We start from the raw sequence: 27462 nt of genomic DNA on the forward strand, positions 1-27462 counted from the left end.
GAAGCAAGGATCCTTTCAGGTTGTGTTGTGTTACAACCCAGGAGGGAAAAAACAGCCATGTTTGGATGTTGACCTTGTTATATAGTTGAGAGCACTGAACATAATAGCTTAATCACAACAGAAACATTGTAAACCAACAGAAAACACTGGGACCTTTTCATGTAGAAAGAAGCTGAAATAAAGCAATCACACAGTGAAGTCCACAGCTGTTGTCCAAAGACAATGAAATCCCAGACACCTCTACACTCACCAGCTAATTTATTAGGTTTACTTTTCTAGTAGCAACTTTGACATGACAGCCTCACACAGTTACTGCAGGTTTGTCGGCTGCATCCATGATGAGAATCTCCCGTTCCACCACATCCCAAAGCTGCTCTACTGGACTGAGATCTGGTGACGGTGGTAGCCATTGGAGTCCAGTGAACTCATTTTAATGTTTAAGAAACCAGGTGGAGATGATCTGAGCTTTGTGACATGGTGCGTTATCCTGCTGGAAGTAGCATCAGGAGATGCTACACTGTTGTCATAAAGGGATGGACATGGTCAGCAATAAGGCTGTGGTGTTTAAACCATGCACAGCTGGTACTAAGGGACCCCAAATGTGCCAAAAATAAAATTCCCAACACTATTACACCAGCAGCAGCCTGAACCGCTGATACAAAACAGCATCTGAATTTTACAACATTTTTCAAACTATCTACTGTCAGGTTTTACAGTCATTTTTGCCTTTCTATCACCTCCAACCACTCTGCCAATTTTCCTCTGGCCTCCGGCATCAACAAGACATTTTGGTTTCTGGATATTTTTTCTTTTTCAGACCATTTTCTGTAAAACCCTAGAGCTGGTTGCATGTGAAAATCCCAGTAGTTTAGCAGTTTTTGAAATACTCAAGTCATCTTGACCATGTCTACATGACTAAATGCATTGAGCTGCTGCCATGTGATTGGCTGATTAAATATTTTTATTAACAAGCAGTTTAACAGGTAGTCCTAATAAAGCAGCTGGTGCATGTGTCTTGCACTGGAATGCATTAAAAAAGACAGATATTCTAAATTCAAATTTCAATTTGTTTATTTGTCACATGCGCATTAAAGATGGCAGTGAAATGCAGTCGTACATGTTTCCGAGGCTGTGCACGCCCATTTACCACTAAAAAACAACGTGGTAATAAATTAAAAAGACAATCAATATAAATATATAAGCCACAGTGCTATGATTGTGTACTGATGTGTTGCTATACAGAACTTCCTCAGTTGTCTGACGTCAAAGAGGTGCTGCCTTACCTACTTCACCTGGCTTTCTATGTGCAGAGTCCAGGTTAGATCCTCGGTGATGTGCACACCCAGGTACTTGGAACTGCACACCCTCTCCACCACCGTCCCATTAATCCTCAGAGGGGTGTATTTCCTCTGTTGTCTGCTCCTATAGTCAACAATCATCTCCTTAGTTTTGTCCATATTTAGCAGGAGGTTGTTAGCATGGCACCACTCTGCCAGTTTCTCCACCTCCCCTGTATACGCCCGCCATCATTGTTGTTGATGCAAACAACCACCACAGTGTCGTCTGCGAAACTTCACTATGGTGTTGGAGCTGTCCATGGCTACACAGTCATGAGTGTACAGGAAGACAAGCAGAGGGCTGAGGATTCAGCCCTGTGGAGATCCGGTGCTGAGGGTTTCGGGGCTGGAGATGTGCCTGCCTACCCACACCACCTTAATTCTGTTTGGCAGGAGGTCCAGGATTCAGACACACAGGGTGGAGGTCAGCCCCAAGCTGAGCAGCTTGGAGTGGAGCTCGGTGGGACTAAAGTGTTGAAAGCTGAACTCAAGTCAATGAACAGCATCCTTACATAGTCCCCTGTGTGCTCGTCCAGGTGGGTGAGGGTGGTGTGCAGTACCTGAGAGATGGCATCATCCGTTGATCTGTTTGGCTGGTAAGCAAACTGAAGTGGGTCCGGAGACTCAGGGAGGGAGGCACAGATGTGCCCCCTGACCAGTCTCTTGAAGCACTTCATGAGCTCAGTATTTGACATTCTACAGCACTGGGATGATGATGGCTCTTTAAAAGCAGGCAGGGACCACAGACTGGCTCAGAGAAAGGTTGAACACCGTGGTGAAGACAGGAGTTAGCAGGTCAGCACAGGACTTAAGTACCTGACCAGGAATGCCATCAGGTCCAGTTGCTTTCCTGCAGCTCACTCCCCTCAGTGTTCCCCTCACGTCACATTCTGTCAGGGTGAGTGCAGGATTCCCGACGGCTGCAGCAGTTAGCATGCTAACACCAGAGGAGCAGAGTTCACAAACTTTAGAAAGGGCTAACCAAACACTGGCTGTCAAGCAAGTATTTTATTTGGCCAACATAGTTTATAAGAAAGTGGGAGTTGCAGTGGGTTGCAATTTGAGCCACCTTATGTCACTATATCCTAAACAGTGGACCTTTGAAGAATAAATGTTGCTGTTTCTTTAGTAAACTACTACATCATGTTTAATAATTTGCACTTTTATTTGTTTTCATGCATGAGAAAATAACTTAAAGTAACACAGCTGGGTTTTGACATCAACAGTTAACAAGCAAGTTTGGAGTCTGTTTCCTTATCTGAAATGAAAAAGAAAAAAATCAATCACCAACTAAAGACATGTTGTAGTTATTAATTTGATTATTATTCATGCTTTAAGTTTTCAGATTGGTTTTAAATCATCCCAGAGAGCCATGGAGGCAGGAAGAGCCCAACGGTTCCCAGTAGACACACTATAATGAACATCCACAGGAAGATCCGGTCTACAATCATGGCCACATACTTCCAATCCTCCTTCACCTGCACAGATATCAAATCAAAGATGCTATGAATGCATAGAATCCTGCATGTTACATTCTAGTATTCCAATAGACCACCAAGTATCAGCAAATGTGGATAAACTTGCCAAAAAATCTGCTTCCTCCGCCCTCAGGTGCTGTGCAATATACGTCACCCCCTCAATGGCTGATAGCACCGAAGGCGACAGAAGGGAGTCCGACTGACTCTGGATCCGACTGTGAGTTGCATCCCAGTCCAATTTGAGAGGCTGAGGTGAAGAAGGAGACAGGAAAGAAATCCCCGGCTGACCAGATATCCTCATCCCAAAACTTGCCAAGTGATGTGAACCTGGATAAACATGAAGTTTGCAGAAGTTCACTTCTTCTCTGGTGCCAAAGGAGTTGAGTTGGTGGTAACTGCTGTCATCCTGGTAACCATGGAAATCAATAATCGATTCCTGAGTGTTCCAGGTGGATTCATTGAGGGGATTATCAGTGAGGCGGTATTCCCTGAGAAAACAAGGTGAGTTTAAAATGAGAAGTTTGAATGATGCAATTTTAAATGGTTTTTCACTAATCACAGGTAGCTGCTCTAGCTCTGATTAGCACTGATGGAAATACCACCCTTGGCTTACACAAGCTAATGTTCACTAAAGGTGCTGCAGTCAGGGCTTCATGAGTGGACATACATCACTTTTTCCCATCAAACACTCATTGTTACCAACCATAGCATCTCACATGGAGACTCTGAAACTGACAGCAACAGCTTCTAGACAAAAACAAAATCCATATTGATTAAATTTTTTATAACAGGTCCTTTTTAGTTCTGCTGTGAGGCTGATGTCAGTGGTCCTATCAAAAGTAATAGAGTAGTGTAATCAGCTCAGAAAGTTATGTTTCTATCACTTTAAAATAATTTTAAAAATAAATAATTTTGTGTCTATTCTGCACCTGTTTTCGAGCACCAGATGCTGCCTTTTAGGAGAAGTCTTTTCAGAGGAGGTCTTTCTTATTTTAACATGACAATACACGTTGTGCTCATACTGAAACAATATTTCTCCTTCTACAGTTGTTGGTCAGGTAGCATAAACACTTAATAACAGAATAAAACCTCGAGACACCATCCTTGATAGAGGGAGAAAATATATAGTCACACAATGCTACTCGTGATGTTCTGGTTTGACGTTTCATAGGTGACAAGATGGAGTTTGGGTTTAGTTGACTGGATTGTAAATGGCTCCACTGGCAGATTTGTGGGTAAGGAGTGTTCCTCAGAGCCATTTCTACTAAATAGAGCAGCAAAGAAGAGTGCTCTCCTTCAGGAACATAAAAATCCTCTGGTTATCTGTTCAACACCCAAATGTGACATGTTAATCAATAAAACTGCAAAGCATGACTTTTTAGGTGTGTCTCGTCTTGCCCCACCAGAATCCAGCACAGTCACTTTTGTTCCCAAACACATACAAAGTGCTGATTAAGTACAAAAGTGATGCAGCACTGTGCTAAATGTGCTCCCAACCCAACTACGTTTAAGCATGCAGCTGTTAATACATTGCAAGTTTACAATAGACAATGAGTTATATGGGAAGTTGGTGGAACCCCTCCTTGTGGTCTCACCTTACATGTAGTGGACGCTTCATGCACAGCCAGTGTGGTACCACAGAGAGGAAAAGCCTCCGAACCCATCGAGGCATGGTGTGCGTCTCCGACGAGCGGTGGTGAACGTTCAGCACAAACACAGTGATGATGATTGACAGTGTGACAAAGATCATAGTGAAAAGCAGATACTCTCCGATGAGTGGGATGACCAGCGACGTGGACGGGATGATCTCTGTGATGAGCAGCAGGAAGACCGTGAGCGACAGCAGCACGGAGATGCACAGCGTGATTTTCTCGCCACAGTCTGACGGCAGGTAGAAGACGAGGACGGTGAGACAGGAGATGAGCAGACAGGGGATGATGAGGTTGATGGTGTAGAACAGCGGCAGACGCCGGATGACAAAGTAGTAAGTGATGTCGGGGTAGATCTCACGGCAACAGTCATATTTCTTAGTGTTGTAGGTGCCCACAGCGTTCACAATCGCCCACTCTCCACTTTCCCAGTAATCCTAGAAAAGAGATTTTATTTTAACACCAGGGCCACCAGTCCAACGCTTAATAACATTCAAGATTGACCCCTTTTACTACTGTACCACAGTGAGACCTACGGAGCATCCAATAAAACAAAACAAAGAACAAAGACACAAAGAGTGAGGTAGAAGTTAAGAATAAAATGGCTTGGTTGCAATTCCAATAACACCTTCTAGGATCTAGAGCCTTATTCAGCTCATCTGCGCTCTTCCTAATTCTTTCCCTGTCTCACCTGTGGACAGCACTACTTAAGCCAGGGATGACCAGCTCCAGTCCTCAAGGGCCACAATCCTGTAGGGTTTTGATGTGTCCCTGCTCCAAAACCATCTGACTCAAACTGATGAGTCATTGTGCAAAACTTAATAGGCTGTTGAACCTGTTTCATTTGAGTCAGGTGTGTTGAAGCAGGAAACATTGGAAAATCTGCAGGACAGCGGCCCTCGAGGATTTTGGGCAACCTTAAGCTCTCTCCAGTCTCTGCCAATCAGATTATTAGCAGTTTTGTGCCAGTAGATGTCCGGCATTTGTCCCATGTGCTTTTCTGTTTCCAAGTTATCAGCCAAGTTGACATCCCTGGATTATTCTCACCTCACCTTGCCTTGCCCACGACGAACCTCTCCTGCCTTCTGGATGTCTGGTCATCGACCCACACACTCTGACTTTTGATTGATTATCGCCTAATCCTAACTATCGTGAAATTTGCCTTCCTGTGTTCGACCATTGCTCGTTTATTGACTACGTTTCTGGATCTTAGTGGCTTCATCTCCTTCCCCCTGTGATCAGGCTGCCCAGGTCCCTTTATGCCAACCAACATTCTCAAACTCTTGGTCAATAAATCCATTCCTTTAAACGCTTACTCCTGTATTGTAAATTTCCCAATCCTCAGTGTTACCTTTTATGGTGTAAACTGGACTGAATTGGGGTGGAAACCCAGAGCAGCTAAGCTGTTTGATCCTTTGAGCTGCTGGACGTGTGCTTTAGGTTGCACCCTTGCAAACAGACCCAAGATATTCACCATAAATATTTTCTGATACTACAATGACAATCCTCTGATTTCATAATTCGTTTGAAACATAAAAACTTAAAGCACTAAAGGCAGCAAAGCTCCCCAACATAAAAGAACCTCCATGTTTACTGCAAGTAAGCTGTTCTCTGGATCAGGTGCACCTCATTCACAGAGATCTCTCTTATCTAAGGCTCAGATAATCAGTGAAAGGTGAGACTATTTATTGTGCATCAGTTTAACACTCTGTAGATGTCTCGCGTTGAGTTTTGATAGCAATCAATCACTGAACTCTTCTCAGTGTCACATCCAGAGACAATACGCAATGGTCTCATGCGCTCATCTGACAATTGTCCCCTATTTTGTGATAAATCCTTCCCTTATTGGTTTTTTTAGATAATGTGGACCATTTCTGGGGTGCCTTTGATCTGACCATGAATGCAAACTATGGAAATCTCATTGACATTTCCTCTCTTCTGCTAATCTTGGGAAAAGTAATCATGCATATTGTTTCCATAAAGCTGCAGTGCAAAATGATTATGTTAATTAAAAGAGGCAGTGTCACTGCTGCCTTTCTGCAAACCAAAACACAGAAAAAGCACATGCAAGCCTCTGATAAGAGGAAGAAAAGAGGCACAGCAGGAATTAAAGAGCAAATCTTAAGAACTTGCTGAAACAAGTCAAATGCATGGAGCAGTGCCACTTTTACCCCAGTTGCTCCCACCTTCAGGTCCACTGTGCTTTCAAGGGGCTCCAGATCAATCTTAGCGCGGTCATATGTCCAAGATCCGAACTTCATCTTGCAGCTTTGCTGGTCGAATGGAAAGAAGGTGACATCGATGGAGCAGGAGGACTTGTAAATGGCCGGTGGCACCCAGCGGACTCTACCAGTGTGGAACACCTGGGCCTTGGTCATGTGGGTGACGGCAAACTCTCCATCGGCACTGAACGAAGTAGGATTTTAAAAAAAAAACAGAAATAAAATAGTTTCTAAATGGATTATATTCTGTATCTCATTATATTCAAATTGGAAGGTGAATCAATAAACCTGGAGCTATGCCCATTAACATAGGAAGCTTAATAATAGATGACTGAATGTTCACAGTGCTGTATTCATGATGCAAGCTCATGTCATCTGCATGCTGAAGGAGGAGAAAGTTTCATCTCCATCCAGATAAATCTCAGAATTAATACTTCTTCGGTCCCTTGAGGGAGGGAAACTCAACTAAAACTGTATGATGCAAGATCTCCTTGCAGCCGTAATCCAATCAGGGCCATTTAGTCAGCAGCATAATTTGCATGTATCACCAACTGATAAGCTGGAAAAAAAAAACTGAAATACAGTGGAACCATCATTTTCTCCACAGAAGTGACCTTCCTCCTTACACCCTCTTCAGTAGAAGATCAAACAGATAATTGGTCGTTAATTTCCACCTACACAAATTCATTATTCCTTCTGTTGAATAGTGTTTCCTGCAAACCGATAATAAAATATGTTGTCTATGCAATACAGTATTTACCTGCAAGAGATAAAGATTATTAAATAAAATCTCCCTTTACTTGTTGTACAGCACGATGTCAGGCACCCAGATGAGCTCAGAAGGAACTCTGATGGACGTCACGTTGTCAAAGTCAGCAGGCCTCCACTGCAGTTTATAATCTCGCCATTCCTGTTGGCAAATGCACGTTTGTTGAGTTACACAAATTGTGATCAACGTATTTATTTTGCAAATATTCTCACACTGTTTCACTTGTCTCACATCTGTTATTTGCTGGCTAACAGATGCAATACAGCCCAACTACCTCCTTCATGTCTTACCTGTTTCAGCCACACATTGGTTGTCATCATCTGATTTTTTTCATCCTGTTTTGGAACCAAAATTGACAGAATGAACCTTAATTATAATTTCATTATGTCTCTTTGTGATTTTTACTGATTTAATTTTACTAGTGTCTAAATATAAATTAAGAAAAGAAAGAACATTTTTGTTAGACTTTCAGGGAATTTTTTTGTGTGAGCTCACCACATCTATCAGCTGTGCAATAGAAAGGCCAAACTTGACAACCACCACGTCCGTGGTGTTCTGTGCTGGACGCGACCACTTGCTGTAGCCTCCAAACAAGCTCCTGAAGAGTGCATCCTCTGTGTAACCTCGACTCCAGTCTTTACTTAGCACTAACAGAAAAGATGGGTGGTTTTTCAAATAAACCTTTAAGGTTTAGATTTTGATCAACAACATAATAGAACAACAGGTTTTTCCACATAGAAAACCTGACTGGTGCATTTCTTTTTTACTTATATATACTTATGTATTACTTATTATAATATTTAAACTCTATAACTAAAACTCAACTGGAACCACCCAGACGTTAGATTTCTGTCCCAGAAGCTGTATGAACATCCCACATCCTCAAAATCCAAGATGGTTGCCATGCACATTAAAAGTAGAGATATCTGTAATAATTAACTGTTTAATACCTTTGATAGTTTAATTTCCTATTAAGTCAGTTACACATGTAGGCTACCCCTGGACAACCTCTAGTGAGTGTTGCTATGGTGTTTGTATGCTTTAAATACAGTGTATGTAAATGAGGCTATAGTTAATAGCCAGTTAGCATAAAAAGCTTGGCATAGAAACTGTAAAAACATGGAGAAATTAGCCTAACCCTCTTCAAAAGTATTAAATGAACTTGTATGTCTCAATATCACTAACACAAATAGGATGACAAGTTCAAAATGTCAAGTTTATGACAGGACTGGTAGCCAGACTCTAGGATTAGTTGTTCTTTGTTCTTGTGCTAAATGAAGCTAACCAGCTTCTGATAGCATCCTTCATAACTGTTAATCCTTTTTCCTTAAAAATTCCTCAAAAACTTTGACCTCGGAAAGATGTTGCGCCCAAAGTGATTGTGTTCCAGCTGCAAATCAGACAAACCAGGAGGATTTGCTTGTGTTTTTTACTGACTAGGCTAGCTTTAATTAGCAGTACATGTTAACGACGCATTACATTTTTTTGTAAATGTTCTAGCAGCACATTAACTTATTTAGTGAAACATAAACTAGGTGCTGTACTGTTACCATTTTAATCCTTGGTGCAGCCATTGGCTGGTCAGGTTTAATTTAGAGATCTTCTGGGAAACTTGGAAATTCTGACCTCCAAGTTTAAATGGAAGGAAGTAAACACACATGAATGTGACCAGTCTACCCCAACAAGTTCTATTTCAGCTCTGATTTCTAATCTGTATGCTACCAAGTAACTTACAGGGCATGCACATGAAATTAAAGTCAGTTGAGCTTTAAAGTATTTTTTTTTTTTTTCACTGTAATTGTCACAACCTGTCCTGCCACTTTGCCACTTGCAGTTCCCTGATCCTCCACACCTGTGTCTGATCCAGTCATTACAATTAGGACCACAGCCATGGTTAGCTCCAGTCCTGCAGCCTCCCATGCCTGCCCCCCAGTCCTGTCCTACTCCGCAGCTTCCGACGCCTGCTCTCCGGTCTTCTCCGGCTCTACAGCGTCCGAAGCCACAGCCTCGGTCAGTGACTGTCCTGCAGCCTCCTATGCCTGCTCCCCGGTCCTGTCCGGCTCTACAGCGTCCGACGCCACTGCAACAGTCCTGTCCGGCTCTACAGCGTCAGACGCCACAGCCATGGTCAGCTCCAGTCCTGCAGCCTCCCATGCCTGCCGCCTAGTCCTGTCCTACTCCGCAGCCTCCAACGCCTGCTCCTCCGGTCCTATCCGGCTCCACAACGTTCGACGCCGATGCCACAGTCTGTTCCGGCTCGGCCTCCGACGGCAGTGCAACGGTCCAGTCTGGCGCTTCACTGTCTGATGCCAGCTCCCAGGTTCCCACAGCCTCTGGTGGTTCCTGTCTCTGACCGGGAAGCTCCTCTCCAGCCTCTGGTTCCTCCATATCTGCCGGTTCCTGTCTCTGAGGAGACCTATGACTACAACGCTCATCTCCAGCCAGTGGCTCCAGTCTCCGAGGAGGTCTCTGAGCGGGACGCTCCTTTCCAGCCTCTGGTTCTTCCTTGTCTGTTGGTTCCTGTCTCCGAGGAGGTCAATGGTCACGACGCTCCTCTCCAGCCAATGGCTCCAGTCTCCAAGGGGGTCTCCAAGGGGGTCTCTGCGAGAGACGCTCCTCTACTGTGGTCCGTGGTTCACCCTGCCAAGAAGATGGCTTCTCTTCGGCCTCTGGCACCTGGGCTCGCTATGATGTGGACGTTACTGAGCTTCCCAGAGCTCCCATCAGTACAGCCACCCAGTTGCCTGCCAGAGACTTTGCTCCTGTCTGTGCGACCTCCCGGTCGCCCGCCAGAATTAATTGTGCCTGTCTTCCAGCGCTCCAGCTCCAGTCAGCGTGCCTCCTGATGCTCCAGTCAGCATGCATTCTGGTGTTCAACCTTCAGTCGGCACGCTCCCCAGTACTTTACCTTCAGCCAGCGTGCCTTCCTGCGCTTCAGTTCCAGTCTGTGTCTTCCAGTTTGCCTCCCAGAGATTCAGCAGCTACACGCAGTACACATCTCAGAGATCCAGCTGCTTTAGTCTATGTCCCAGCCAGAGACTTCGTACTTGTCTGAGCAGCCTCCTACTTACCATCTGAAGATCCAACCCCAGTCATCATACCTCCAGTGGATCCAGCTTCAGGCTGTGCTGTTCTCTGGCTGTTCACCGGTGTCCCAGTCTGCACGAACTCCTGGTTGCCCACCAAGAACTCTGTTCCGGTATGTGCAGCCTCTCGGTTGTCTTCCAAAACATATGCTAACGTCTGCTTATCTTCCAGAGCCCCAGTCTATGCTCCCATCTGTGCGCATGCCAGAGGTGTGTAGTGTCACAACCTGTCCTGCCACTTTGCTACTTGCAGTTCCCTGATCCTCCACACCTGTGTCTGATCCAGTCATTACAATTAGGACAACCAGTCACACCTGCCACTCCTTGTTTCACCAGCCTTTATCTATCCCAGTTCCACAGTCATTCCCCCACCGGACCTTGACGTTCATCCCTGTATGGACCCTGCTCCTCTCCTGTTGTCCCCCCTTTGGACCTTCAGCAAGTCCTACCGCTGCTGGCACTTGTAAGATGACACATCTGGTTTATTATAAATAAAGTGGTGTTAACTTTTGTCTCCGAGGGGTCCATCCACAACAGTAATCAATTGGAATTATTTAATTATTTTTTATTATTTAATTTATTCGTAAAATGTCCTGAAACTTTTGCAGTGAAATAATGTAATCCTTTTCTAATCCTTGATGGTCAGGAGGTTAAGTCTTGACTTCTGCCTTTACAATAACATACACTTGTGTGTTCTTTGGTACTATGACTTTTTAGCTTCATGGGTTAGCATTATGAGGCTTATTGGTAATGGCATAACTTTAAAAATGTTCAGTAGGTTTAATTTAAATAAAAATAAGCAAGAGATTCTTTTTTTTTTTATTATTTTTTTTTTTACCAGCTTTCTTTAGCATTTTTATTTACTAACTTTCTTTATGGATCAGATACCTCCTCTCTTTCCTTTCTGGCTTTTAAAGAGTTATTAATCACCCTCAAAGATAAGATTGATACATGGAGGATTTGATCAACTACACTTGGATTTTATCTAATTTTGCACACAAAACATTAGCCAGATGACTTTTGTGGCAACCTCAGCGGCATCTAACCAGGTTTTGCAGTTATTCCCTCTCTGAATCATTATTTCATGCTTGGAATTGACCTCTATAACACTCAGTGTTTGGCCTTTTGTATCAGTTGTGTTTTGATGAAAGTTGAAAGCTGCATGTGGTCAGATATCCTTCATTTCTCACCCCTTGTGTAACCCACAGCTTTGAACTCTGAAGAGCAATCTGGCATCATCAGCCAGCAAGTGGGATTAGCCAGTGTGGGAAACTGTGAGCCAAGAGCCCATACTGTGCAAATATGTGCCACGCCAGTTTTTGTGATTATATTGTCTATTTATAACTGATGAAATTATATTTTAGGTAATGTTTGCCAGTGGATGAGAGAGAATATATGAGGGATTACATTGAAGTCTGTGCCAAAATATTCAGTGTTAAGATCATTCCAAATCAGGGGGGGAATATTTTTTTTCTATTTAAAATTAAAAAAAAATTGTGTGTGTTGCTATGTTTTAGTTCAGGGTCCGGTCCTCATGTGTGATTAAGGTGTGTTGGAGAAGGATTGCATCTAAAAGTTGCAGGATGGTAGATCTCGAGGACCGGACTTGGGCACCCCTGTTTTAGTTACACAGATTAATGATTGATCCTGAATATCCAAATAAATTGGTTATAAGCTGTTGCTCCCTTATTATGGATATGTATCATCAAGAACAGCCTAATGTTACAAATTAAAATGAGAAATTCACTTTAAAAAAAAAAAAGCCTTTTAATTATGGGACTGTTTCTGTGGAGTTTTTGGGGTTAGATCAACAGAATCGATGCTACTCATGGAAAATTGCCTATTTTCATATGCGATATAAGGAGTACACCATACAATTTTCTATTATACGTACAATATTTACAGTTATACTTTTGTGTCAAGATACTATCATTAGGTCAAAAGTTAAAGACAAAAGATAGATTTATTTTAATAATTAGAATTATTCGGAGTTTTAATTGACTTATTGCACATAAAAAACTCTAAGAGGCGGGAAGCCAAATGTTTTTGAGTAGGTAGGTTATTGCAAGAATTTGAACAGGGGATTTTGAATACAAATCCCTCTAAATAACCAAAATATAAAGAGAAGCTGTGAGATTTTACCGCATTATTTACCGGAGTTGACGAGGATCCAGCAGCAGAAGTACAGCGGCGTCAGGTTTGTTTTCCGCTCCATCAGAAACTCCACAATCCTAAAACTCAGACTGTCTCACAAACACGTCCAAGCTTTAATCTTTCACAGTTAATGTCCAGACAGTGTCCTGGTCGTCTTCACACAGCTGGACTGATCCCACTCGGCCGCTTCCCCGAACATCTGCACCTCTGCTGAGATCTCTGCTTCTTATTGGAGCTCCGAAAACACACCTTCATTCTTCTAGAGAAAAAAAAACCTACAATACAACCATGTTTGAAGGAAATGCCTGCTATCAGACAGATTTTTAGAAATTACATGTTTAAAATTAGACTGAATTTAAAGTTAATTTCTAATGTTTGTTTTCTTCATTTTGAACTTCAGTAAGGCATCTTGACCAGGTCTAAATGTATTGAGTTGCTGCCACGTGATTGGCTAATTAGCTATTTGTGTAACTAATTAAGTGACTGGTGAGTCTCCCTTTTGCTGACGCATATATATAATGTGTGTGTGTGTGTGCGTGTGTGTGTGTGTGTGTGTGTGTGTGTGTGTGTGTGTGTGTGTGTGTGTGTGTGTGTGTGTGTGTGTGTGTGTGTGTGTGGAGAAAAAACACTTCATATCACCAGAAGAACACCATACAGTGAAGCATGGTGGTGGCAGTGTCATGCTTTGGGGTTGCTTTTCTTCAGCTGGATTTGGAGCTTTAGTTTTCTTCAAAATGAAAAGGGTTTAGTGAGGAAGCTATTTTCCCTTAGTTTGATTATCAAAGACTGCAGCAACACACATACTCACATAAATATGGTCAATTAAATTAGATTGTCTGTCAGCTTCCAACTCTGTTAGCTAGTCTGAGGTGGGATATGAAGTTTGAATTCTGATTTACAGAGTACTTCTCTGCCAATGCCAAACAGCTAATTCTGCTATTGACTTTTGTTTGGCGTTGTTTATTGGATTGGATGATTAAAGTCTAAAGAAACAAGACATATTTGCCTCCACACACCATCACATTGCCTCCACCTGTAGCTGTTGCTGCTGGTAAACAGCAGTCATGGCAGGCTTAGTGGCAGCCCTAACACATTGGCTCTATACAGTCTCTTCTGTATTGTCTGGGTAGAGAGCTGTCAGCCAGGACTGTTTTTTTTTTTTAAATGTGAGTCAAAGTTTCTAATTAAACAGTATGTATGTGCGGATTCTGATCCATCTAGATTAATTGTCTGTGAGATGATTACTACAGCTTTTTATAATTCAATCCCAATTTTTGAAATGAGGGTGGAGGATTACTGGCAGGTGAAGAGGAGAGGAGATTAGAGATTTACTCATTGAATATTCCAGTTTTTGATAATTTTTTTTTTTTTTTTTTTTTTTTTTTTTTTTTTGTGCAGTGGCTAGAAAGGCTGAGAGGGACTTAACTTTAATTATATAATTTGCAAATCACTTGTTAAATAAAAGCATTATTAGTTTCTACCAACTAGACATATTCTTAAGATATACAGTTTGTAGCACAATTAATTGGACGATCAATACAATTTTCTTCTATTTTATTTTTATTTCATTTAATTAATTTTAATTTTATTTTAAGTTTCTTTTTTATTATTATTATTTTTAAATGCATTAGTCTTTTGAAATATTTGCTGGCACAGATTTTTTTTTAATTTATTTTTATTTTTTCCCCACGCTTGTTTACAAGACTTGAAATAGTATAAGTAACTATTTTAAAGTCACTGCAGTTACGTAATTGAATTTGACAGCTTCTTTCGCTTTCGCGCACTGTGATTTTTGAGCCTTGTCCGTTTCCGTCGAGTCTCTCACAACAGCAAAGCAGTTGAGCGGCGAATGAAACCAAGAAAAGGGTGAAGTATCTCACTCTGATGTTTTTTTCTTTTATATAGATTTCTTTAATTCATCGACTTTCACGGCAGTGAACTTTAATTAATAAGAACTGCTTCGATGGTCATATGTGGACATATCTAAAATATACTTTCAATTTCTTTATTTTAGTTATTAATAAAATGTATGATTCATATTAAGCTTTGTATAATCAAATTCTTGTTCTGACACTTTGAGATACTCGCCCTGCTGTCGCTCGGTCTCGCTGCTTAGCGGCGCGTCGTGTTTATAGACGATCTTTGTAGTTAGCGTCTCCCCGTATGTCAACAGGAGATGAACAACAACCAGCGGCGTTTTGCTGTTAACCGGTCAAAAGGCTGATGTGTCGCCGGCCACTTTAACTGACCAGCTGAAGGAGTTGGGAGTAGAACCAGCTGGTAAGAAAGACAAGATATTTTATCCAGACAAACAGGAGCAAGGGGACTTGTAGTGTGTGCTAGCTTTTTCTTTATTTTTTGGCTAGTTAGCTTATTTGATAGACTGACGTTAGCTAGCAAGATTAACGTGATATTTTCAAGCAGCCAGTTAATGGAAACAGTTGACAGAGCCTGAATTTTTAAAAGTTTTTTTTTAAGTTGAGATAAAAATAAAAAAAAATTAAATATGGTGTTGATGCTTTCACCAATGAAAGTCACAACAACTGATTTCTTTTTTTCATTTTAATCTGGGTTCCCCCCTATAATTCACATTAACAGTAAACATAGCTATCACAGGGACTTATTGACTAACAGATATGAGACAGATGAGCTGATAATGCTTGGATTTTTGATTTAGGGACAGCAGTAGCAGCAGTCCTGAGGTGCACCATGCTGATGGTGAAATAAACCCCACTGATGGAAACCCAGAGGAAGAGGTAGGTCCACCCAGAGTGCTGCCCCAGGGGGATTATCCTCTTCAGCTGCTGCTTTCAAGCTGCCTGGCTGGATGTGATCACCATGTGACATCGCCTACGGATGAAACACTGCTTACTTCTGCTTTCACCCACAAAACAACTGTTGTTCAGATGGCAGCTGAACAGGAATGCTGAGGCACTGCTTTATCAGCCACCCACAAACCTCTGTTCCTTAATTTTTTTATTCTTATCAGTGTGTCACTTAATTAAATTATTTTCTTGTGTGTTATTAGAATAATTGTCCTAATCTCCCAAATATCTTTAATATTAGTTGATCCTGAAGCCAGGTTTGTTATCAGTAAGAAAATCAGCCGCAAAGATCTTTATATACTGATTGATATAATTGTCCCCCAGCTCTGAGGATGACTGCGGTGGACAGCGAGGCCTCCTCCACACCTGGAAGGGCTACTCCTACAGTGTCACCCCAGAAAGGCTGCTCCTCCCGCGGCCTGTCCTTCAGGTTGCTCTGGGCACACGGCACAGCGTTCTGCTGGTTGAAGGCAAGACCAGTCATTTTTTTAGAGGAATTCATAACAGGATGTGCACAACTCCTCATAATTAGAAAGCACATGATGAGAACAAAATGCACCTTTTGTTTATTCAGTTCATGTCTTAAAAACTTCCCTGTTAAATGATTAATCAGTGGAAATTACTTCATCAACAGGTGGACAGGTGTACAGTTTGGGGGTGTTGCCATGGAAACAGAGTCAAGCATCAGAAACGACTACACCAACCCTGGAGACTGCGCTCAGTGGGCAGAGGGTGGTTGCTGTTGCAGCTGGAAGCTTCCACAGTGGAGCTGTGACAGAAGACGGGGGCGTTCACATGTGGGGGGACAACGGTGCAGGACAGTGCGGCCTGTCGGGGCTAAGCACCGTCCCCAACCCGACTCCGGTGGCTCTGGTGGACTCTGACACCGGTGCTGCTCAGACGGTGCCGGTGCTGGAGCTGGCTTGTGGAGAGAAGAATACTCTGGCGCTGTCTGTCCTGAGGGAGGTGTGGGCGTGGGGCAGCGGTTGCCAGCTTGGCCTAAACACCACCGTCTTTCCTGTGTGGAAACCACAGAAAGTTGAGCTTCTGAAAGGGAGGTATGTCTTACAAGTGGCCTGTGGGGCTTCGCATAGTCTGGCTCTGGTGCGCTGCCTTGGTCCTCAGGATGTCCACCGGCCCCCTGTGGACAAATGCCGCCAGTGTAATCAGCTGCTCTACACCATGACGGACAAAGAGGACCATGTGATTATTTCTGACAGCCACTACTGCCCACTCGGCGTGGAGATGACTGAAGATGAAGGGAAGCTGGAGGCCCCTGCTCCCACCCAAGGGCTCAAAACATCTCCATCTGAGCCAGTCCTCCCCTCCCACATCGCCTCCACCTCAGATTCCGCTTCCTCCGCTCCTGCCGCAAACACTGATAACACTTCTGACCCCTCCAACAATCAGAATTCAGAGGAAGAAGGGGCACGTTTGGCTAATGGAGGGCAGCTGGGCTCGACTCAGTCCAGAGGTGGCGTTCCTGGGGTCAAGAGTTCGCCTTATCCAGACGAGCAAGCTGTGAAAGACTACCTAAAGAAGCTGTCGGATAATACGCAGGCTGAAGCAAAGACAGCCGCTGGAGGGCTGCATGCTCTGCTGGTGAGCTGCAGTCATGGATGTTGTATGTTACATCTTTGGTAATATCGTATCTTCACTGACTTCTTTCATCTTTTCAGCCCTCAGTGGGAGGAATCGGCTCGTCCACCACATCCTCCACACTCAACAACCTGGTGGCCTCCTGCGCCTCCGCGGTGGGCGAGCGGGTCGCCTCCACCTACGAAGCCTTGTCCCTAAAAAAGATGATGAACTTCTACCTGCCGTCGAGCGCCTCCCGGTCAGAGGGTGTTGCCGGAGTGGGCGATAACACCGCCGAGCGTGTCCGCGAGGAGGACTCCATGCAGGGGAAGAAGAGCTGCAGCACGGGGGACATCCGCGAGGAAGAGGCGGAAGGTTTGCGGCGTCGCCTCTCGCTGCCGGGACTTCTCTCACAGGGTAGATACGCTGTTCACCTCTTATCCTCCTCCTATGCCCTGCTGCGTAAGTACACCTTGCGCATGTGCAGGTTGATGTTGCTTCACTCTGCGTTGTTGCATGTTTGTGTTTCTGTCGTAAGCAGCACAACGTCACCTCCAATTGTCAATTTTACTAAAGCATTTCTATGATGTTTAAAGGTTTTATTTCCAGTTTAGCTCTTCTCTGTGGCTGAAAGTGACTTTTTTACACTTTTCTGGACATTGGCTTTAAGTTTGGGTGAATTCAAACTTTTTATTCAGGTCCTCCAGCACCAACTGCTTCTAAAGAGAAAGTAGTTGTGAACAGTTGTGTTTAAAACTGAATTTTAAGGTTAAATCAGCAAAAAACGCAATAACAATAACTAATAACTAATAACCTTTAAGAAGTGAGTTTAACTCAGAAATTGGCTCATGATTTCAGCCTTCATCACTTTAAAGGGGCTAAAGTTCAACACAACTGATGTTCACTATTTACAAAAGCGTCCTAATCAATAAACGTCATGTCAAATATCTTTAGCAGTTAATATCCACCGATTACTTTCAAAAGAAAACAAAGATATCTTAAGTTAAAAGTCACATTTTTTAACAATAAAGCTGAAAATAGCATTTGAAATTCCTTGGAAAGAGAAGTGAAACTAAAAGCAGCTGCAGTTTGTATCGGCTGTAAATGATTTGCAGTGTTCTGGTAAAGTCTGTTTATTTTGAGACAATCAGCATCTGCGAGTTGATTTTATGAAGCTGCAAAACCAAAAACTGTGTTCAGATTTTAAATGGAAAAATTAAACCAGTTATGAAAGTCCAGGAAGAAACTATAAACTGTGTTTGTGTCTAGTTTGAATAAGATTTGAGCATTAACCTGATCTGGTCTCGTACTCGACAACGTGGGATGAAAACAGTGCTGAACAAGCCGACCTGTGTCAGCCGTTTAAATTTTCTAATGTCACTTTCATTCAACACTTTGACGTTCATTTTCTGAAGAAATAAGCTATGAAATTCACATTTTTATTTTTTTATTACTTTTCATACAAGACCTTCACAAAGTGTTTTACACAATTAAAAACAAGTTTTTACATATTAAAAAGCATATTAATACACACACACTCACCCGTCTCTTAACTGAATATTAATAGAAAAATAAACATCTGGGCTGACGTTTCTGTGAGGAAAAAATATCTTGGGGATTGCATCGTGAACAGGGGTGAATCAGATCACATTGTATCGGCACGAGGCTTCACTGTATCGTTAATGTGTCATATCGCTGGCAGCGTATCGAGATGCGAATCAAACTGGCCTCAGTGGTGGGGATGCATAAATTAAAGTAGTCAAGGAATAAGAAAGAGCTGCATAACTCTTTGTAAGCCAGCCAATGAAATAAATGAGCTGGTTAGGTCTGACTTTACTGACATTTTTTCTCTCCGCAGTTAATTTTGTGCAGATCCTTCATATATTTTCAGATCCCAGATTGCTTTAAATAAATTTTAGCGTCTATGAATCTGTCCTGTTTTCCTAACTGATCTTACAAAAAGCTTAATCAGACTAAGATCTGTGGTATTGGGACACCAATTCAGGATATAAAACTATTTATTTTCTTTAAAACCTTTCCTGAACATGTGACAGGAAGTATTTTTGCCATCTACTCCACAAGCCAAGATCCATATGTTGCCTGTTTTCACTGCTTCCAGCACATCATCAGATGATTGCTTTGCTGTCACTCATTTCACAGTTGAAGTATTTACTGCATACACTCATCAGCCACTTTCAGATACACCTTGCTAGTACTGCGTTGAACCAGAACTGCCTCAATTGTTAGTGTCATATATTTGGAAACATTCCTCAGAGGTTTTACTCCTTAATGACATGACAGCATCACACAGTTGCTGCAGATTTGTCGGCTGCATCCATGATGAGAATCTCCCGTTCCACCGCATCCCAAAGCTGCTCTGTTGTAGTCGTTCCCAACCTGGGGTCCAGGATCCCCCACGGGGGTCCCCGAGGCTTTGTACATTCAGAGCCATTGTGATTAATGTCCACACATTTTACCTACATTCAGAAAAAAAAATTAGGGCTCTATGTTGTTCATTTAACTTTGGCTTTATGGAAGGACAGGATTCAGCCAGAATACATTATTTATGATGAGAATCTAATTTTTGAAAGCATGAAACCAAGCATGGTTTCAGCACGGGATGGGGCAGGGGGTCCATGGCTTTTTAGTATTGGCATGAAGGGCGTCCCCAAGGGAAAACAGGCTGGGAACCACTGCTCTATTAGATTGAGTTCTGGTGACTGTGAAGGTCATTGGAGTCCAGTGAACTCATTGTCATGTTCTAGAAAGCAGGTGGAGGTGATCTGAGCCTTGTGACATATCTGCTCATAAAGGGATGGACATGGTAAGAAACAATACTCAGGTAGGCTGTGAGGTTGTACCAAGGGGCCTAAGTGTGCCAACAAAATATAACCCACACCACTACACTATCATCCTGATCCATTGATCCAAGGCAGGATGGATCCATGTTTTCATGATGTTTCTACAAATTCTGAGCCTACCATCTGAATGTGGAGCTGAAATGGAGACTCATCAGACCAGGCAATGTTACTCCATCTTCTGTTGTCCAGTGTTGGTGAGTGTGTTTGAATTGTAGCCTCAGTTTCCTGTTCTTAGCTGACACGAGGCACCCGGGGTGGTCTTCTGCTGCTGTAGCCCATCCCATTCTCCTCTGACATCAACAAGACATCCTGGTCCAGACAACTGCTTCTTCAAACCATTCTCTGTAAATCCTAGAGATGGTTGAGTGTGAAAATGCCAGTAAATACTCAGACCAACAACCATGCCACATTCAAATCACTTAAATCCTCTTTCTTCCTCATTTTGATGCTCAGTTTGAATCATCAACCCTCAATTGCTGCCGTGTGATTGGCTGATTAGATATTTGTGTTAAGAAGGAGTTGAACAGGTGGATCTAGTTCAGTGGTATATTATTTACTTCACCTGTTAGAAGTTTTAGTGTTGTGGTATACAACATTAATAAATGTGTTTAGTTTGTTTCTACTTTGTTTATTAGTCTGATAAAACACTTAATGCAAGCTGATTAGCTTCCTTTATCCCTGTTACTATTCTCTCCTTCCCTCCTTAATGTAATTTATTATAACGTAATTGACTTTAATCCTTGAAAATGTGGATTTCTTGACATGATTTCTCGACCCAGTTTGAGAAGGTCATGCTGTCTGAATTCTCACCTGTTATGAGATTAACATTACTGAGGAATGAAGGCTGAAATGCAGCTTCTAAATTTGTTAATCTGCATCTAAAAAAAGCACCTAAAAGAAACGGAAAACACAAGTTTTCATTTTACGTTGTCAGTTTTTGTGAAACTTGGCAAGCATAGCAGGATTTAGCAGATTTAATAGAGCAGAATGACAGTTTTAAGTGAGATTAAAAGAGAAGGGAGGGAAAGGCTTTAATTCCTCCGTGTCTCTGCACAGGAATCAGCAGGAATACAAAGTAGGTAGAAAGCTGGACTTTTTCCCTCATCTGCAGAGACACGGCTTGCTCTGGATTTCATCATCTGTCTGAGAGTTAACATGTGTGGGTGGCATGAGTGTCAAGTTTTAAGGCTTAAAGAGCACATTTGATGTTAGTTTAGTGGAAAATCCTGCAAAAAACTAATACATTTGTTTTGGTTTTAAACCCAGCTGATCTGATGTTTTAAAAACCAACATTTCTGTCAGTTATAGTCCGAGCTAAATGATGAGAAAACTTTGTGGCCCCACAGTGTCGCCACGGCTGCTGAGGAAAGCCGGCCGCCCCAAGATGCGTGCCATCGCCCTCACCCCGATGGGCCCGGGCGTCCCTGAGGCCCAGGAAGTGCTGCCCACCCTGCAGACAGAGGTGTGGAGCTGGGGACATGGCGAGCAGGGGCAGCTGGGACATGGAGATAACCTGGCCAGGTGGGACACACCATCCCTGCTATCTGCACAGAGCTGCATTAGCATGGATAAACAGTAAAATAAATGCATTGATGATGTCGAGACATAAGTCGTTTGTGTTTGTTTGCAGGCTTCAGCCGCTCTGCATCAAGAGCTTGAACAATAAGGAGGTGGTTCGGGTCGCAGCTGGCGCTCACCATTCCCTCGCGTTGACGGCTCAGTCTCAGGTCAGCTTGTCACTTTTACAACACAATCATCCTGTAGGTACGTTGCAAGAAGCTAACAAACATGCGAGTTCACTTGAGGCTGTTTCAGTACATGCATAATACTACTAAGAGTATGTCCAGTGCTATGATGGAGAGGGCTGTGTAAGAAAATATATTTAGGTAACTCTGTAGCTCCTAAAGCTGGATTCACTGTCTTTTAATTACTTGAATGGTGATTTTGTTACATACAGATATATGCAGGAGTTAATCAAGCTCCGACAGCATCATCTGGGTGTGTTGTTCCAGCATTTTTAAACTTTTGTTCTTTGGTTTGTTTACATGTAAAGTTTTGATCAGTAATTTGTTTTGTCTAGTTTTTCTTCCTGGTGTGTTGAGAGATGGAAACCATTCCAGATCAAGTCAAATCAGTTTTATTTATAAATTTATACAAATTTATATTTTCCTGCCAAAGGCAGCATAAAGTGCTTTACATGGTAAAAAGAATTTATGCATATTAAAGTAAAACAAGCCTTCACACACCAAAGAAACATAGCAATTTAAAAACACACTCGTTATCTCCCTCACACGCAGTCACACAAACATCCACACACATTCACAAACAGAGCTAATACCTCTCCCTCTTCTACACAAGCATGAACTCCCTAATTTTTGTCTTTTAGAATAAAGATATTAACAGTAATAAATAAATGAATCATCAGTAAAGATGAGGGACTCACAATGTGTTTTTCCTCCTTTACATTAGTTTCCATATTGAACCTCTTCTACTGAATTACAAACCATTAACTAATAAACCACCACCCTCTGATGTCTTTAACAGCAACAAGAGGTCCAAAATTAGGTTTATGTAATGATAATTATTAATAAAAAAGGTTTTATAAGCCATAAGTTGACAAATCCAGTAGAAACATTGCATCAGATAAAGATCTAAATTCTCCTAAAAATCTGTAAAAGTTTCCTTTAGATGGAGGCAGATCTAGAAACTGAATTTAACCCAGTGGTGCTGCATGATAACAATACTAAGAACACTGCATTTTCTTTACTGTCCAGGTGTTCTCATGGGGCAGTAACAGCTCTGGTCAGCTTGGACACATGGAGACCCCCAGCACCGTCCCCCGTCTCGCCAAGGTCAGCAAACCAATCCCTGCTTCACACACATGAAGCCTCAAAGTTCATGACTTTGACCTGTGACTTGTTCATCTTTTTACCTCCAGCTGTCAGACGGGATTCGGGTGTGGGACGCCAGCGCCGGAGAGAGACACACCCTCCTGCTGGCAGACGGAGACTGCATCCAGCCCATCATCTACTACAGTGGGCAGCAGGTGAAGGAGGGCGAGGAGGAGAGGCTCAGCGAGGAGCCGAGTCAGCAAGAAGGAAGAGAGGAAGAGGAGGAGCGGCCGTTGGGCTACACCCAGCAGCCTGTACTGCTGCCTTTCTGCATGAACGTAAGGTTTACTGTTGTCTTATACACTAAAACTTACTCTTAAAACAACAATATTAAATTTCCTTCTTATTCTTCATGCAGCGCAACATGTTAAAATCTCAGTATTGGATTAAATGATGTCTAAACGGTGTTCATATTTATATTAACATCCATCTTAAATGTTTCTAATGTAACTAATTAGAATCCCTGGACAACTAAAGCCATATTAGTTGGGGCGGCAGTGGCTCAGGCGGTAGAGCAGGTCGTCCAATGATCGGAAGGTTGGCGGTTCGATTCCCGCTCCCGCAGTCATCTGTCGTTGTGTCCTTGGGCAAGACACTTAACCCTCCTTGCCTCCAGTGTTGGCATCGCTGGTGTATGAATGTGTGGATGAATGTTCGGTGATGGTCGGAGAGGCCGTAGGCGCAGACTGGCAGCCACGTTTCCGTCAGCTTGCCCCAGGGCAGCTGTGGCTACACATGTAGCTTACCATCACCAGGTATGAGTGAGGAGTGGATGTATAATGGATTCACACAATGTAAAGCGCTTTGGGTGCCTTGAAAAGCGCTATATATCCACTTTTAATCTACGCTGGGGTCCTGCAGAAGCCTTAAACATGCAAAGGCCTGACAAGTTGAAAGTTTAGGATTTTGGGACTCATATGTGCCACTCAAGGTGGATCTTTCTATCAAGACTGTATGGTGATGCTGGAGCCACATGGAATCGCTAAATGTTTTGCTGAGATGCCTGAACATTTTTCTTGTATAATTTTTGTCTAAACGCTATGCACTGTCATGTTTTCTGTTATTGCTGATGTATGACTATGATCTACTCTGTTAAGAATTAATAAAAATCTAAGTTCTAAAAAAAAAGCGCTATATAAATCTAATCCATTATTATTATTATTATTATTATTATATTTATTTAGCATTACGGAGGCTGAATGAAGATGAAGGTAGCCTTGTTGTATTTGACTAAATGAAACTGACACTTTCTCAGATTATTCAAGAAACCACCTGCAGCACAGCTCGTTTAAGAAAATACACAGTTATAAATCGTGATGATCATAATTCATGAAATTGATCATGTTCATTTCTACATTGTCGTTCTTTTTCATTCATTAGCATGGGGAGGGAACGTGAGTCACAGGCACACTGTCAGTTAACCACACACACAAACACACACACAGTCACACAGTTTTTTTTTACTGTGTTGGACAGCAGGTTATGTATGTTTAGCATAGAAGGCAAGGCAGTTTATTTGTACAGCACATGTCAAGTACAGGACAATTCAAAGTGCTTTACACAAAACAAAAGCATTACAGATATTTAGAAATAGTAAAAGGCAGCAACACACAGAAATCACAATAAATCCATAAATTATTTTAAAATTATTAAATACAAGATAAGTTAAAAAGTTACTGTGCAGAATTCATGCATAGGTGTAGAAAAGAAATGTTTTTAACCTGGATTTAAAAATGTCTACATTTGGTGAAAGTTTAATCTCCACTGGCAGTTTGTTCCATTTGTTTGCAGCATAACAGCTAAATGCTGCTTCTCCATGTTTAGTCTGGACTCTGGTCTGGACTCTGGTCTGGACTAGTTGACCAGAGTCTTTGGATCTAAGAGCTCTGCTAGGTTTATATTCTCTGAACATATCACAGATGTATTCTGGGTCTAAACCATTCTGGGATGTAAACGATCAGAAGGGTTTTAAAATCTATTCTGTGACTGACTGGAAACCAGTGTAAAGATTTTATAACTGGTGTGACGTGTTCAGATCTCTTTGTATCTTAACCAGCTGCTGGCTCTGCGGTCTACCAAACACGTGCACTTTCAGTGTCTAAAATATTCACTGCATTATGTCCCGTATAACATGTGAGGTCCTGTACTGTTAATAAGTTGCAGTGATTTGTACTAAAGCTGCTGCACCTCTAGTTCAATTCTTTATGAAGTTAATTATAAATATGCTGTTAGTGTTTCAACCATGTGAACAGTTGGATGGCACAAAACTTTGCACAACAGTTCAAAATATGAAATTATCTTAATCAACCCTCCTCACTCCACCGCCCATATTGAAGACGGTCTTGGTTCTTTCTCCTCTAACATCACCCCCTCTGCCAGAAACCTAGGTGTCATATCTGATTCCAATCTTAATTTTCATCTTCACATCAAAAAAGTCACCCAGTTCTGTTTCCTTCACCTCCGCACCATCAGTAAAATCAAACCTGTCCTCTCCCGGCCCGATTTAGAAAAAGTTATCAATGCTCTAATTTTCTCCAGACTGGACTACTGCAACTCCCTCCCCTCCGGTCTTGACAGTAAATCCCTCTCTCGCCTCCAACTTGTTGAAAATGCAGCAGCTCGGCTTCTCACTGGTTTTAGCAGACGACAACATATGACCCTGTTTTAGCCTCGCTGCACTGGCTCCCTGTATGTTTTAGAATTGATTTTAAGGTTTTACTGATTACTTTTAAAGCTCGTTTAGGTCTGGCACCCGGCTACATTACAGAGTTACTGACACCCTACGAGCCTCCCCGCAGCCTTAGATCCTCAGATAAGGCTGGCACCATCAGTATCATCTTTTAAGTCACTTCTGAAAACACACTTTTATCCACTGGCCTTTTCGCCTCTCTGGCTGGTTTAGTTTTACAGAAACTCTGTTAGCTGCACCGTTAATAACTGAAGCTTAAACTTTTATAAGCTACAGCAACATAATTCATGTGTTCATCAGAGTAAGAAGAGGATAAATTACAAAGGCTTCTGAGCCTTGTGTCCACTGTTTTCCCCTTGCGGCATTGGTCAGGACTGTTTCTGATAATGGGTGTGTGTTTGTTTGTGTGTTTTCAGCTGGGTTATGTGAGCAGTGTGTTTGCGGGAGGTCGGAAATGCATGGCGCTCTCTGACAGGAACGTGATGGGCTTCATTGCCAGCCTCCATGAGCTGGCGTCAGCAGAGAGGAAGTTCTACTGCAAGCTGTGCAGTATAAAGTCACAGATTATTCGCCCCCTGCTGGAGCTGGGTGAGCACAAACATTTCTAAATCTCCTGCATTTTTATTTCACTTCCTATTTGCCTGACGTTCATCTCTTTGACTCCTCTTCCAGACACTCTGAGCTCAGTGCTCGGGCAGGTGGCTCTCGGGCTTTTGCAGACGCTAACAGGACAGTTTAGCACCCTTTGTCACATGACCGGGCAGCACGCCACCAGCCTCACCGCCAATCTACGGCGTGGCCGCGACGTTAATAGCCTGCTCATACTCGACCACAGCAAAATCTTCCTCGACTGTCACAATGAGTATGTGTTCAGAAATCAGTCATGACTTTGTTGATTTGAATCTTCACCAGTGTGACATGTAATAAAACTTTACACACTCTCCTCATAAAGTTTCTGCAGCACTGTGGGAAACTTTCAAGTGATGGGAGGCTTCCAGGCTCTGACCAAACCATCACTGTGAGTTCACGCAAAAACAAGCTTTCACACTTTATTAAACAGCAGCCAAAACCAAAACCACTAGCCCTAATATGAAATAAATAAACCTGATTTATAATAACCACTGGTGATTTCTTACAGAGATTTCTTTGGGAAAAGTCCTGAGCTGCTCCAGAGGCTGTCAGAGTGCGGCGAGGAGAACCCCACCATGGCCGACCTCCTGGTGGCGCTCTTCTACCTCCCAACTCGCCACCTTCACGATTACGGCCGGCTGCTTCTTAAACTGGCCACCTGCTTTGAAGTGGTACGATACTGATTTCAGCTCCAGTAACAGACAAACTAACTGGTTTATTCCATTCTCAAGAAAAAAATTCAATACAGTTCATCGTTGTTCAGTTATAATGCAGTTAAAACAAACCCAATATGATCCATTATGACCAAGCTAAGGAAACCAACAGACTGCAGTGAATTATCTCTTAGGTTCAATCCTCCATCCTGAGCTGCTAAGATCCTTGTTAAAAGGGTAAAACTCCCTTTGAACAGCAAGGAAAACCTGCTGCAGAACCAGGAACCAGTATGAGGTAGAGAGGAGAGTCACCATAACTCTAAGCCAGGGAGACCTGCTGAGAAAGAGAGAAGCCCAATGCATCATGGGATATCACCCAACAGCCTCAACCTATTGCAGCATAACTAAAGGGAGGGATAAGGCTCACCAAGCCAGACCTAACTTATCACAAAGAAAGGTTTGAGGCTAATCTTAATGATGCATTAGGTAATTTTATGACCTTAAAACTCTGCGTCCTGGACTCGTTTGAAGGCACAGTTGGATCTACTGTGTACATTTCTGGAGCCACTGCTGCCCAGTGGCGTCCTGAGGCTGAGAAACCTATGCAACTTTTTCTTCCGGGACACCACGTGATGACAGC

The 27462-nt window shown here is 42.6% G+C and overlaps 2 protein-coding genes and 1 long non-coding RNA gene across 8 annotated transcripts in view; 1 reads left to right on the top strand and 2 right to left on the bottom strand.

Moving 5' to 3' along the window:
• Window positions 1-324: 324 nt before the first annotated feature.
• On the bottom strand, window positions 325-19897 carry LOC121635892. Its single transcript, XR_006009561.1, has 3 exons — window positions 19820-19897; window positions 17251-17258; window positions 325-390 (listed from the first exon to the last, which is right to left on the bottom strand). It is a non-coding gene; the product is annotated as an uncharacterized LOC121635892 (long non-coding RNA).
• Window positions 2180-12883, bottom strand: LOC121635891 (neuronal acetylcholine receptor subunit alpha-2-like). Its single transcript, XM_041979286.1, has 8 exons — window positions 12696-12883; window positions 7951-8102; window positions 7746-7790; window positions 7487-7596; window positions 6651-6870; window positions 4411-4901; window positions 2922-3303; window positions 2180-2815 (listed from the first exon to the last, which is right to left on the bottom strand). The coding sequence occupies exons 1-8, from the start codon at window positions 12754-12756 to the stop codon at window positions 2690-2692; spliced, it is 1587 nt and encodes a 528-aa protein (XP_041835220.1). The 5' UTR covers window positions 12757-12883; the 3' UTR covers window positions 2180-2689.
• Window positions 14505-27462, top strand: part of als2b (alsin Rho guanine nucleotide exchange factor ALS2 b) — a 29370-nt gene continuing 16412 nt past the window's right edge. For 2 of the 6 annotated variants that reach the window (XM_041979274.1, XM_041979277.1), the window contains exons 1-13: window positions 14839-14975; window positions 15373-15451; window positions 15845-15990; window positions 16155-17122; window positions 17200-17560; window positions 21306-21480; window positions 21590-21686; window positions 22734-22811; window positions 22898-23128; window positions 25956-26127; window positions 26212-26401; window positions 26492-26557; window positions 26678-26840. In XM_041979274.1, coding sequence (XP_041835208.1) covers window positions 15432-15451; window positions 15845-15990; window positions 16155-17122; window positions 17200-17560; window positions 21306-21480; window positions 21590-21686; window positions 22734-22811; window positions 22898-23128; window positions 25956-26127; window positions 26212-26401; window positions 26492-26557; window positions 26678-26840 — 2667 coding nt within the window. In that variant the 5' untranslated portion in view covers window positions 14839-14975; window positions 15373-15431. Of the gene's footprint in view, window positions 14562-14838; window positions 15028-15372; window positions 15452-15844; window positions 15991-16154; window positions 17123-17199; window positions 17561-21305; window positions 21481-21589; window positions 21687-22733; window positions 22812-22897; window positions 23129-25955; window positions 26128-26211; window positions 26402-26491; window positions 26558-26677; window positions 26841-27462 lie in introns of those variants that run through there. The other 4 variants (XM_041979278.1, XM_041979279.1, XM_041979275.1 and 1 more) reach the window with 3 other exon arrangements.

This window comes from Melanotaenia boesemani, chromosome 24 (assembly GCF_017639745.1).
Source record: "Melanotaenia boesemani isolate fMelBoe1 chromosome 24, fMelBoe1.pri, whole genome shotgun sequence".
Lineage (NCBI taxonomy): Eukaryota > Metazoa > Chordata > Actinopteri > Atheriniformes > Melanotaeniidae > Melanotaenia > Melanotaenia boesemani.